The 14,213-nt window shown below is 43.3% G+C and overlaps 1 protein-coding gene across 1 annotated transcript in view; it reads right to left on the bottom strand.

Annotated features, from left to right (window-relative positions):
* ncapd3 (non-SMC condensin II complex, subunit D3) overlaps nucleotides 1-14,213 on the bottom strand; it is a 61,082-nt gene that overhangs the window by 35,796 nt on the left and 11,073 nt on the right. Inside the window, exons 13-20 of the mRNA XM_080482255.1 lie at nucleotides 8,231-8,323; nucleotides 8,027-8,100; nucleotides 7,789-7,923; nucleotides 5,251-5,471; nucleotides 4,897-5,088; nucleotides 4,447-4,544; nucleotides 4,251-4,360; nucleotides 1,747-1,854 (exon numbers count right to left, since the gene is read on the bottom strand). Coding sequence (XP_080338381.1) covers nucleotides 1,747-1,854; nucleotides 4,251-4,360; nucleotides 4,447-4,544; nucleotides 4,897-5,088; nucleotides 5,251-5,471; nucleotides 7,789-7,923; nucleotides 8,027-8,100; nucleotides 8,231-8,323 — 1,031 coding nt within the window. The remainder of the gene's footprint in view (nucleotides 1-1,746; nucleotides 1,855-4,250; nucleotides 4,361-4,446; nucleotides 4,545-4,896; nucleotides 5,089-5,250; nucleotides 5,472-7,788; nucleotides 7,924-8,026; nucleotides 8,101-8,230; nucleotides 8,324-14,213) is intronic.

Raw genomic sequence — 14,213 nt, 5'->3', positions numbered from 1 at the left:
AGATACTTTGCAGGCTAGCCTCGGAGCTCGCTTCCTCTTGTGGGTGCAAGTCCGGAGTGCTACTTCGGCGAAGACTGGAGTCTGGGTCAGCTTTGGTCAAACTCACGCTTATTCCACTTCTAGTGGTTACCCCTTTCCTCATTCTTTTGTAAAATGTCCACCAGGATTGACAAAAACAGTTTTTTGGGGTTAATTGATAAAACCTGTGGCAAACTGGAAAATTAGGCTGACAACCTCTCTGCACCGGAACTGGAACTCCCAAATGTCGGCCTTTCTATCTCCCCCGAGAATGAGCTCCGCTATTCTCAGCTCCATCTATATTCACCTGTGGGCGAACACAGATGCTGCATTAGCCGAGCTACATAATGCCATCTCCAGCTACCAGACTGACCACCGGGAAGCCATCACATCAGCTTCCCCACCAGAGGAGATAGAACTCTGGATGACTGTTACTCCCACTTCAGAGAAAGTACTTTTGTACCATGCAGCAAGGACTCGACCACTGTTCGGCCAGTCTGAACACGCGTCAATCCTCTTCCTGCCCAGGTACAAACAGTGGCTGAAGTAATCAGCTCCTGCGGTGAGGGCGGTGTCGTGTTGGACTGACCAATCAGACGCCGCACTGCAGCAGACCTTGGAGACAACAGACTGAGATATGTTCCGTCACAGCTCAGGTGATGACGTCAGTGTGTTAACGGAAGCGGGTGTGGGATTTATAGGGGAAAAACTTAAAGGCCAGGAAGATCCTGAGTGAACCCACAAACCGAGCTATAGACTGTTCTTAATGCTGCCAGCAGGGCGGCGTTACAGCTGCCTGAAGGCAAGCACAGAGAGAATGAGGAGGAGCTACTTTGTGCTTTTTCCCTTTTGTGTTGCAAACAAGCACAGCCCTGCCCATGTTGGAAGTATTGAACGTCTTGCAGCACAACTTGCACTTTGTGCGTCTTAATCATCACCTTTTGCCAGCAGTCACTCATCCTTGAAGCTGCACTTCCCTGGCATGACGCTGCTATTGACACCTGTCCAGCCCCCTGCTTTAGCGGAGCTACGCTCCCGGTGTTATTCTAATGACACCGGTGGCGGAAATAATGGAATGCGCTTCTCACACACCACTGAAACACCGCAACTGACAGTATTTCATTTTATCTGAAAATAATACATAATTATATCTGCCCTACTAATCTATTATGTCATCTGGATTTCCATGACTTTTCCAGGGCCTGGGAATTGCATTTTAAATTTGCATAACTTGTTCAAGTTTTTCATAACTGTGCGAACCCTGGTCATTTTTTTAGGTTTTCATCTATCTGTGTGTATCTAAAGTGAGCATCCATTACAAGAGGGAGCGGTTATTTCCCAGCATGATTTCATGAAGGGAAAACCTCTGATTCGTCTCTGAGCTAAAAAGTTGAGCAAGCAAGTGAGGGAAATGACAGACTTTCTTCACCTCTGGGGCTGCATACGCAGGCTATGGGGACAAAAGATTTGATTTAGACATTTCCCTCTTTTACACCCATCAATTTCGTGACGTCTTTTTTTCTTCTTCTTCACTTTGGCAGCCTGTGCTCTCGTTGGTTGCGCAAAAAAAGAAGAAAAAAAAAGAAATTGTCGAAAGATTGAGAGTTCATGTATGTTTTTGAATGTTGACGTGATGATACATTTGTGAGGTAGTGTGTAGATTTTAAGTTCCCGGTCAGGTAAAGAGTGTTGGTGTCGGTGTGTAACCTGCCGAAGGTTGCTTCTCACCATGAGTTCCTCATTCAGGTTCTGAGCGCCGTCTTCACTGAGCATGATGTTAGCTAAATAGCTCTCACAGATTGACACAAGCTCTCCACAGTGCCGTTTCAGAAACTCCTGTGGAGAAAAGAAAACATTAAATCTTCAGTGAAACAACCCGAAAACACCTCCCATTAGTTGCAGCCTTATTCTACAAACTTCTTCCACTGGTGTACGCCTCATTTTGAACACTTCATTGTCAGGATTTAAAGAGCTTATGACACCATATTTCATGTTAATTGTATTTTTTCCAAATTAAAGTTAAAGCCATATTTGCCTTCATCAGATGCGCCTTGGAATGTTGACATTTTTAACATTTTTAGAAATTTGCGCCGTTGAAAATTAACAGAGACGGGAGAAGGTTTCAACAGGGTACATTGTATGGTGTACAAGAATTTGTCTACTTAGACGTACTTTAGTAGATCATTCACGATACGGGATAGATTGATGACCATTGTAAATTTATTGTAAGTCCCTTAGTCCTCAGAGGGGAAATGTCTTCACCAAACTGACCCATCGGCAGCAGCCACACAGAGTAGTGCTCAGGGGGAGCTGATGGAGGCCCAGGGCCTTCCTCCAGTAAACCCAGTGCATTTTTTCTGAACTGTGGGAGTATACCGGCGTACCCGGAAAAGATAGGGCTTTTCCAACAAGGTGCTAGTTCAGATACTATTGCCAGTTCTTAAATGAGCATCGCCAAACAACCGGTTGTTTTTCCCCATTGTTAATGGAGCCAAGTGAGAGCCATGTCATTGCGTCACTTTAAAACGTGGTACGTCACTGATTTCACCAATGCAGCATGCATACAAGAACCAGGAGACAGACTGCAACAGTGGTTTGGTCCGGGTCATTCCATCTAGTCTGGCCTGAGCCAGAAAACATTGAGTCTCCTCGTCGCTCTAGTGGTGTTTTTTCACGTCTGTCTTGTTTTAGTCCGGAGCCCTGGAGTGGCCATAGCAAAAAATAATAATAATAACAACGCGTGAATGAGCTTGGGGCTTATTTTTCAACATTTAGGCATTACATAGTGAATTTCTGCTCCTTTCACATCATTTCTGAATGTGTCTGAATCAAATGCTTCAACATGGAGGAATGGAGGTGAAGAATGAGAACGCTGCTCTAAAACTGTTTCCAATGGCAACCTTGCCTCAAGCCTCATTTTATGGCTATAAAATCCAAGCTTTCATAACACCATACAAGACCTGGAAGTGAAGTTAATTACAATCATGTCACCATGAAAAACTTGAAAAAAAAACAACCATGAAAAACTGCAAATAACGTACAAATGAAAAACTTATTATTATTATATATCCAACGCAGCTGATGGGGCAGGAGCTCTGCAGCACAACAGTTCGAGAGCCACCGGCTCTGCAATCGCGTATTAAATTATCTCCTTCCCTCGTATTATTAACTTGAGGGAGCAACTTATTATATCGTTCCAAAGCGTCATTAGTATTTTTGTCTCTAGAACCACTCCGGGGCTCTGTGTTTGCTGTAGATTTCAGAAAGCCGGTTCAGCGTCTCTCCCGCCACGTAGGTCGCGATGACTCCGCCAGCTTAGCACCCATTTAGCCCCTGACAGGCCGGAGTTTTGGCGGTGGAAACACACAAAGAACTGGTGCTAAATCCGACCCTGGCTCCGAACTAGAACTGTTGTTTTCTTGTGGAAAAGCCCCCAGAGAGAACATACAAACTCCACACAGAAAGGACCTGGCCGGGATTTGAACCATGACCTTCTGGCTGTGAGGCACGAGCGCTCACTGTGGAGTCAGAACATGGGTGAGTGGAACATGTATTATCATATCAGATCTTCAGTCTTTACTCTGGAGTCTCCTACTATAAACTGATATAGACACATTCACGTTGCCTTTTCGATCGTCTTCAGAATCATCTGAATCTGTGCCGGAGTTTCTTGGTCGATCGTCACGAAATCCCCCAATTCTGTACGGTCTGACCTCCATCGCTCTGTCAAACACTCTCTGATACTCTTCTTCTTCCTTGAAAAGTCTTCAACTACTGCTGAACAGTCTGAAATGTCAGAGAATATCTCTTTCTTCGCTTTGCTGTGCGTTCATCGCTATGTTTTGACGTCTGGTTGTCCTCCGTGTGATGTCACAACCAAGATGGCGGCAGTTCAAAAAGCTCGCTTAGCAGACTTGAGAATCATGAATTAATTACACAAATTTTTCATAATTGTTTGCGAGCAGATGACAGCAGTATCACAAAAATGTTTTATTCCACGGATTCTTTTTATTTATCTATTTCTCTTCTTGAACATTTTTTGGTGTCATAAGCACTTTAAGCTTTGCACATTGTGTTGCAGATTGGTCTCCACTGATCATCTTGTTTTAATGATGAAATTTTACACGTCATGTTACACACAGATGGATTATTTCTGAAGACAGGCTAACTTCTGTACTTTGAAACCAGAAGTGGTTGGCACTGGCCACTGCCTCTAAGCAAGCTCCTCCAACCTGAGTCTGTTTGATGTCCTCACAGCGGCCAAGTTGAAAAAGAGTCTCCACAGCAGCACTGATCAGCTCCAGAGACAAAGTGAAAGTCTTCAGCCATGACATCAGATCAGCTGGAGTAAGAGAGAAAGGAACAGAGTGCTACATGATGACGGCCCTGGATTCCTCCAGTAAATCAGCCACTTTCCTTATTACCTACCAACTATCCTTTGCTTTGTATCTTCATTCAGTTGTGCAGCGATGTCTCCCACTACAGACAGGATGTGGCAGCATGTCGTCATGTTCACATCCTTTGAACTGAGATAGTAAATATACTCAATAAATCTTTATAAATCATAAAGAGTTTCACTCTTCTGATTCTCAAGTCATATATGAAACTCAAATACACAGCAGAGCAGAAATGAGAAGTCATTTGTGAGGGCTGTAAAAATTCCATCCTCACTACCAGAGGGTCCAACTATGACCATGCACCCCCCAAGGGTTTATGAGATGATGGCACTTCCCTCAATACAAATATTCACTTCAAGTCTCTATTTTTAATCAACATTCATGAATGTGATCATGTCACCTTGGTAATGGAGAAATTTGACATATTTAAAACTTGGCCCACAAGCCACTGCAAATGTAAATAAAACTGTGTCATGCTCACTTGACCATGATGTCCCAGGCATCCAAAACCTTGCCAAAGGGAAGTTTTGGGGATGACGCCGCCACCTTAGAGAGCAATAGCCAAGCTCCAGCAGCGTGCTCAGCCTCAGTGTGAGAGATGAGGTTGGTGAAGAACATCTGGGTGAACTTGTTCTGTTTGGACCAGATGCTGAAGGCCCGACTGAAATAGCGGCTGAATAACAAAGAAAAAAACCCAAAGCCACATTTTTATATGATTTGTTTCATGATTTTAGTTTCACTAAAGTATGTTTTCAATCAAAAGATAAAAATCTACGCTTTGCGTATTCACTGAAGTTTAAGTTGTGTGATTGTGTCCTCAACAAAACCAACCAACCTGAGGTTCTGGCACCCGTCACACATCAGGAAGAGCAGGTCCCAGGCCAGCCTCTGACCGGCGTCCAGGTGACGATCTGCTGAGTAAGGTTTGACCTGACTGAGCAGGACCTGCTCCAAAGCCTCCAGAGCTTTGTCCTGCACCGAGTTCTCAGAGTCCACCACAGCGGGAACGACACCGTGCAGCCACGCCTTCTGCACCACACTGCTCTCTGGTTTGGCCTGGTGGTGGGAAGCGAAAACATCAAGCATGTACTAAACTTTCACTTCATTCACCAGGACAAGTATGGAAAAATTCACTTCACACAATACTGCCACTAAACCCACTAAATTCAAAGTTTAATCCAGAGGTGTTCAAAATATGGTCCTGAGGGCAGAACTGAAGAACCTAAGGATCAATTCAGCCCACAAGATGGCATTTCAAAGTGTGAAAATGAGATTATGAGGACATTAAGAAGAATTTTTCAACCAAAAAATTACTCTTTCTACAGTATCCAAGGATTGCAGTGTTTGTTTTTTATACCAGGAGTTAAGGCTCCACAATATTAGCAGAGCTGGCCCAAAGCATAATACCTGCGGACACTAGGGGGCCCCCCAAGAGCAATTAACAAATTATATATATACATATACATAACTTTTATCTTTTGAATGAATGCCTGATGATTTCTACATGATCAAAGATATATTATTGTACAAAAACTGCTGCTGCTGATGGAGGCCGAGTGACTCTTCCTGCCTCTCTTTAAATGTCAAAGCTCTGCTGCACCAGTGACGTGCACCTCCTGCTGTGCAGTGTGCACTGTGCTTCCAAAGCGCAGGATAGAGGCCAAACTTGTCACAAAAAAAGGACATATCCTTCAGGTGCAGAGAAAAGAAAGTGGAAGAGGAGAAAAAATGCCAAGATAAAGGTATGTTTGCATGACTTGATAATGAAAAGTTTATCAAAGGGATGTGTGTGGCCGTTAATAGCAATTAGCGAGCTAGTTTTAAAACGAGAGAAGTTTATATTTTTAATGAGCCACAATCTGATGCGATGAAGAGGCTGGAAGTATCCTTTTCCAATGTTGTGGTAGACCGTACCATCCAGGCTTTGCTTGGTCTGAAGCATTTTTGGAGTGCTTCACAACTTTAGCCAACTTGATGCACAGGCAAGGAAGGACCAGTGTAGAGTTCTCAGAGACACACTCGTCTTTGGAGAACAGTCTGATCTTGATGGGAGTGCACTGGCTGCAGAGATGGAGAACCTTCCAGAACTCCCTAAAGCACAGATGACCCCCTTTGAATTGCTCACTTACTCTCTCAAAATGAGATCTGTGAGTTGTACCCAAATCTTTGGGTGGCTCTGCGGAGAGCGCGACTCTCCCTGGCACTGGAGCATCTGCAGAGCTTTTCCAAGCTCGAATTAATACAAAAAAACTACTTGAGATCTTCCATGGCACAAGAAAGACTGAGTGGACTAGGGTTAGGGTTGTATCAACAACAAAGTTGGCCTTCAGATTTCTTACAGTGATGTCATAAATGAAAAGCCAGGAAGCACAGGTTTTGAGGAGTGGGTGGAGTATTGGGTGGAGTATTGGGTGGAGTATTGAGGAAGAACAGGAACAAAAAGGTGATTGTCAAATATGTGGATTAAGGTAGTGTATTTAGATTTTTTTGCTAAACTTTTTGCACATTTACATCGTTTTAATACCTAGTTATTCCACTTTATATATGTTTTTAAACCTTTTTTGTTCCCTTGTTTCTGGTAACTCTGTTCATTAACATTATTGAAGTATTTGCTTGATATTTGATTTAATTTTGTTTGTTGTTGTACAATTGAATTTGTCACTATTTCTATATATCTAAGTGATTTCACTTAATTATTGTTCTTGCGCTACAAAATTATTTATGCACATTGCTGTTGCAGTTTTTTGTAACCACAAATAATAAACCAGATGACCCTTTTACTGTAAATACAAAGCTTTATCACTTGGAATGTTCAACCCCAGGCCACTCTTGCAGTTGAATGTTCTACATTTTGAGATTACGAACCATGTGGCATCCTGGACGTCATTCATTCATTGGTATTATTTGTATTATTATTGCATTTGAATTATTTAGGTACTTAACTGGACCACCCCCATGTCTTTATAAATGACATGTCATAAGTAAAGACATGTCAGGCTGACAATAGGATAATGTAAACAAAACTGCCAGAGCCACAAAGAGTTTATAGTAGGTGTGTGAATGATCAACAATCAATATGATTGGCAGAGATAGAGGGCCCAAAAGTCTCATTTTGCTTAGGGCCACACGAAGGCTTGGCCCGGCTCTGAATATTAGCCAAACATTTTCTTTAAAATATGTTTAATTTTTAAGACTTTGAAAATCTTTTAAGACTTAAAAATGTATTTAAATGTCAACTTTTCATTTCTTTGCACTAAAACAAAGGGAAACACTTAGTGTCGTTTAAAAATTGTGTTTTTGAATGTTGTTTCCTTGCTCCAGATCGCATGGCGTGTTTGAGGTCCCCTCGTCAAAGCAGACCTGTAATACTCACAGAGAGCAGCTCTCCCACACACTGCAGGGCTTTCTTCTTCACAGACACAGCCGGGTCTCTGCAGCGCTCAGACAGCGTCTCCAGGTTTTCCCAGCTCATAGGGATCACACCATGTTTCAGTAAACCCACCAAAGCCTGTGAGTGGGTCAAACAGCACAGATGTGAAAAAGTTTTTCCTGGTGCTCCATAAACTGAAGGTCCACGTCAAGAAGAAGCAGTCTGGCGCAGCTCCACGTACCTGCAGTGCTGATTTCCTCACATTAGTCTTTGAATCTTTCACCCGTCGCAGGAGAAGAGCCACGTTCTCCTTTGCTGAGTTAAAAACAGTTTGACAGTAACTAACTAACCTTTATGTCCTGAGACAGCAGGGTGTCGCCTCATAAACATAAACCCCTCCATGTGTGAGAAAATGCCATGAGTGACTGGCTGACATTGATCTCACCATCATCGCCGGAGTTGTCAGCATTGCTGAACTCCACCGTCCTGAAAGGCAGAGTGCCATAGGTCTTCTGAGTGTTCTGTGTACTGAGAGTTTCTGGAAAACAGTGACACATTTCTTACCACACCAACACTTCATCAAAATCATTCACTTTTCTAGAGCCCTCCCAAGCTGCCTTTAAAAATGCTGCAGCCGGCACACCTTCGAGATGGCTGTATCGAGAGAGCTCCCGGCAGAACCAAAGCAATTAAGAGATTTACCCCAATATAAACCGAAGAAATCCACCAGATCTAAAGCATAAAGGGGCTTCTACCAAGGTACTGAAAAGTAAACACCAAAGGAAAGTAAAGACAAGTCAAGGGAAGATTTCCACTTTGACAAACACGCCTTGACTTTCGATGACCACCGCGGCGCACAAACTTGAATAAAGAGAAACACGTCGCCACAGCGTCACCACTGTAAACAGGAAGTAGTACAATGCAGCTTGTCAAAAATGAATAAATTTACCAAGTAATGGACAAACGCACCATACTGTAAGATTAACCGAGTTAGTTTTTTTTAAAAGTTATGCATTAGAGTATTAGTTAATGTCAAAAGTGACGGTATTGTCCAACACTGGTTAGGACTACTCCATTTTCTTTGGTATTATTGGCTTGCGAACATAGTAAAACTAATTCATTGGATTTATACAGATGAGAATAAGCAGGGTCCAGACTAGGTGGAAGTATTATCCAACCCTCTACCAACACTCACATCATCGTTACACATGACTGTAGTATACAGTTCACAAACCCGGTTGGTAAAGCCTCACTCAGGATATGGTTACAGTTCAGGAAACATTTTGATTTAAAGAGGCATAGCAGGTATTTTCCAATATCAAGTAATCATTTATTTATTTCATCTGGGTTCGGCAATGCATTTCAATATTGACATAGTAATGAGTTAATGTTCTTCTCTGATTTGTATACTGATAAGAGGGCTGGGCGATTTATTGAATATACTTAATGCATCGCAGCTTGTTCTCTGTGCAATATAGGAAATGGAGAGAACCTGACATCCGTATGGACTGATGACACATCGGATGCTATCAGGGGAGAGTCTTAACTATTTTATATCTTTATGTTTGAAGCCTGAAATGTGGCGAAAGGTTGAAAGGTTCAAGGGGGCCGAATACTTTCGCAAGGCACTGTATTTGCTTTTAAATTGTGATTGTTCAGACGGGGAGACGAAGGATCTCCTCGCACAAGCGGCCAGTACCTCTGGAGCATGAGTAGTCAGCAGCGCACAGGCCGTGCCATCACAAAATTTGGTCTGCGTGAGTTCGACCGCAGTGGGGTCATTGCGGACCCTGCGCAAAGGGGCGGATGACGATTTTGACGTCACTGCGCACTGCGGAGAGCATGTGAAAGCCTTAAGAGCGCTCCATAGCCTCCATCAGTCTCTGCAGGAGGGAATAGAAAGGCCTCGGTCCGAAAGGCCGACACCATTAGTTTATTTAAGAGTAGACTAAAAACATTCCTATTTGATAAAGCTTATCCTTAGGAATAAAATAGGAATAAAATAGGAGCACTAAGTTGAGCTGCTATAGGCCTAGACTGCTGAGGGGATTTTTTCTCTCCCGTTAAAGGGAGGAACTCTACATTTGGAGGTTCTGTTTCTTGTCTTTCTTTCTTTCTCTCTGTGTAACAACATTACTGGAGCCACCAGAAACTGCCGCCGTCTTTTTTATCCCTGACAGGAGGAGAGCAGGATCCAGGGGATCAGACCCAAGACTCACAGAGTGGAGTTACGACGGTCCTACTACCCGACCTCACCACAGCACCGGGACCCCACCGCAACGGCACGGCCCTTAAACTCCAGACTGAGATTGGCTCATCATCAGACCAACGCTCATCATAGACTTTTCTTAGTATTTGTACTTATCTGGCCTGTCTGCCACTCTCTCTCTCCCTCTTCTTTCCTCTCTCTCCCTGTCCTATCCCATGTACTTCTCCCCCCAACCGGTCAAGGCGGATGGCCGTCCTTCCAGAGTCTAGGGTCCGCCCCACGGTTTCTTCCTGAAGAGGGAGTTCTTGAACTTCTCTCCATGCGAGGGAGTTTTTCCTGGCCACTGTTGCTTGTTACACCTGCTTGCTTTGGAAGGGTTTAGTTGGGTCCTGTTGTACTCTTATCATTGTAAGAGCGCTTTGAGATGTTTGTTGATGTGATTTAGCGCTTTACAAATAAAATTGAATTGAATTGAATTGAATTGAATTGAATAGAGACCGTGAAAAAATCTTTTCAACTTGGGAGCTGCAGACATAATATAAAAAAATACTGGAAGTTATGACAACAAACATTGCGGTGGAGACTTCAATATAACTTTCAATGCTGAGCTAGAGTCATCAAAAGGGGAGAGGGGGCATTAGAAATATTAGGAAAAAGATGGCACACCTCATGAACGAGTTACGAGTCGTCGATGTGTGGCGAGACAATTATCCAGCTAAAAGAGAATACACACAATAGCCCCAGGTACATAATGTCTACTCTAGGTTGGACTACATACACTGCTGAAAAAATAAAGGGAACACTAAAATAACACATCCTAGAACTCAATTAATGAAATATTGGAGTTGAAAGTCTTTAGTCAATCTATAGTAAAGTGTGTTAAGAACAAAATAACAAAAATGATCAACGCAAATCAAAATTATTATCCCATGGAGGTCTGGATTTGGAATCCTACTCAAAATAAAAGTGGAGAATCATATTGAAAGAACAGGGCCCCCTTGTGGACGTGAGCCCTCATAGCACCTTGGTGAAGTCTGTTTCTGACAGTTTGAGCAGAAACATCACATTAGTGGCCTGATGGAGGTCATGTTGCAGAGCTCCGCCTGTTCCTTCGTGCACAAAGGAGGAGGTAGCGGTCCTGCTGCTACGCCCCCCTCCACGTCTCCTGGTGTACTGGCCTGTCTCCTGGTGTCTCCTCCATGCTCTGGACACTGTGCTGGGAGACACAGCAGACCTTCTTGCCACAGCTCACATTGATGTGCCATTTTGGATGAGCTGCACAACCTGAGCAACTTGTGTTGGTTGTAGACACGCCTCATGCTCCCTCCAGAACTGAGAACACTAACAACATTCACAAGTGACCAGAACATCAGCCAGAAACCAGGAGAACAGTGTCATAGTTTGTGGTCACCACCTGCAGTATCACTCCTTTATAAGGAGTTGTTTTGCTAATTGTCTCTCATTCCCACATGTTGTCTGTTTCATTTGTACAACAGGTGAAATTGATTCACAATTAGTGTTGCTTCCTACCTGGACAGGTTGCTTTCACACCAGTCTGATATACTTTGGAGTTACATTGTGTTGTTTAGGGGTTCCCTTTAGTTTTTTGAGCAGGGTATTTATGTCCAGAAACTTTATGTGGAGGGTGAAGAGCCGTGAGATTGGGCCCAGTACCATCTCGGACCACAGCCCAGTCTATGTTAATATATGCCTTAACAACAAGACTCCATCCACTCTGTGGAGACTACACACTAACATCTTGAACTATTCAAATACCAAAGGGAGCATAGCTGAGCAGAGAAATTAACTCTGCAAATAAGAAACTGAAAGGAGGGAAAATGGCGGGAGCAGACAGATTTGGCCCAGAATGGTACAAAGTTATGGAAAAGCATTTGGTTCCAACCCTCCTTAAGACTTGTAACTGGGTGATGACAAATAACACAATCCCCCCCTTCCTGGAATGAAGCAATGATTTCAATTATTCTTAAGGAAGGAAAGGAAAAGTTTGAATGTAGCAGTTATCGTCCACTTAGTGTTTTAAATATAGACTACAAACTTTTCACCTCCATCATAGCAAAGAGACTGGAAACCATCTTACCCAAGTTAATACATGAGGATGCTGTTACATGTGATTACAAAGGGTACACAACATACAATGGAGACACTAATACCAAGTCTTGATGCAGAAAAAGGCATTCACCCATTTATAATCAATGCAATCTCTGAGTTGTATAATAAACCTATGGCCAGAATAAAAGTTATTGGAGACCTCATTGAGCCATTTTTATCAGAAAGAACAACTAAACAGGGGTGTTGTACGTCCTCTCTACTCTTTGCCTTGTTTATAGAACCACTGAGCCAATGGGTCAGACAGAAGGAGAATGTCACAGGTGTGAGGATGGCAGGGGAAGATCAAAAACTGGCTTTATTTGCAGATGACCGATTACAACTGCCCCCACTCAAACTCTCACCAAAGTTATGAAAATGTGAAGAGGAATATGGCGACTTAAAGTAACCAAAGCACAAATACATTGAATAATGATCCACCCAGGACTTCTGGATCAATGAACAAAATGGCAGCATGAACTTTTTTCTCCCGATAACGAGTTTAAAAGTTTCTCCCCAAAACCCATAAAGGAACACTCTTCAGTCGGATTCAATGAGCGGGGGAGACAAAACAAGAAACGAAACCTCAAAGGACGTAACTCAAAGGCAATGGATAAGAACGACGATGACCGTGAGCAGCTTGCTAATGCTCACTCACTAATAGACATAATGCGCTTGGGGTTGGATGCGATCAGTAAAGAGGTAAACAATCACAAAATCCAGATAAAAAAAGAAAAGTCACAGAGGACATTAAGTCCGATATCAATGAGCTAAGGCAAGAACTACACCAGCAACTGTGTAGCTGACGGGTATTGAAGGGAGGAATAGGAGGAAAAATATCCGCATTTCTGGATCCCCAAGATAAAGAAGGTGACTCCATAGGCCAAGGCCACCATACGTCAAAAATCTGCTCACGACGGAGCTCTCGCTACCACCTGACGTCAATCTGCAAATTCAAGATGCACACAGAGCGCTGGCCCAAAAGACAAACTGCAACTCACCACTAAGGTCCAGATTGTAAAACTTTTGGGAATTCATGATCAAAGAGATGATCCTGAAAAAACCTTGGCAAAAGAAAATCGTTGTGGAAGGTCGGGAGCTGATTTTTGACCATGATTATGCAACTAAAGTGGTTCAGAAGAGGAAAAGAGTCCACCGGGATACCGGACTGAAGCTATATGACTATACACGAGAAGCAACTGGCCCTGAGGAGGCGGGGCCTCACCGCGGAGCTGCCTGCACCCGCCACAGATCTGGACACGACACTGGAGCGGCTGCAACAGGGGCTGACATGGCAACGCGTCTGACAGAGCGACGCAGTGGCGCCGGGGCAGAGGAGGAGACGGAGCAGCTCAGCACAAAGGTAAAGGTTGCAGGAAACTGAAAGGATCCCCAACAATAACTAACCATTCCCAAATGTGGGTATCAATACAGCAGCCTCCAAGGAAGTGCCTTCATTATTATTAACTACTTTGTTGATATTTTTTTCTCTCTTTCATTCTAAACTTCAATTTTATGGCCCCTGCTTGTTTTCCCTGTACCTACTGGTACATCCCTTTCCATTGTTACGCAGACGACAGACAGATTTATGTCCCGCTAAAAATAAAGATGCCTTCTCACTGTCACCTCTCTTGCCTTGTCTCAATGACATCGAATCCTGGATGGCATTTAACTTTCGAAGTTTTAGTGGTACAGATAGGTTTCCCTCTGAATGGTAGCAAATGTTTAAAAGTGAATTAACACCTTTATTTGTGTCGTCCTTCAATTGGAACCCCCCCCTGCCCCCCGACATTACTTTGAGTTGGACTCAGTAAAAGGTGACAAAAACCTTAGTGCCGGCCGGGCACTCTGCGTGGGAAGAAAACTTATCTACGGCAAAAAATTCCACCTAAAATCTGAGCAAGCAGCAAGAAAGCTGGCACAGGAAGTGAAACTCGCCACCCACCTCACCCCCGACCCCCCACTGACATGCCCGCTGCAGCTACTCTTTGATATTTTGTTAAAAGCAGGAAAAGCCTAAGTTTGGTAAATCTTACACTGTATTGTAATCTGAGATGTGTTTTTTCCAGAAAAAACACATATATATATATATATATAAAAAAAGATTGAAACA

The sequence above is a fragment of the Lipophrys pholis genome (genome assembly GCF_963383615.2).
Source record: "Lipophrys pholis genome assembly, chromosome: 15".
NCBI classification, from domain to species: Eukaryota; Metazoa; Chordata; class Actinopteri; order Blenniiformes; family Blenniidae; genus Lipophrys; species Lipophrys pholis.
This window is presented reverse-complemented; position numbering and strand designations above follow the sequence as displayed.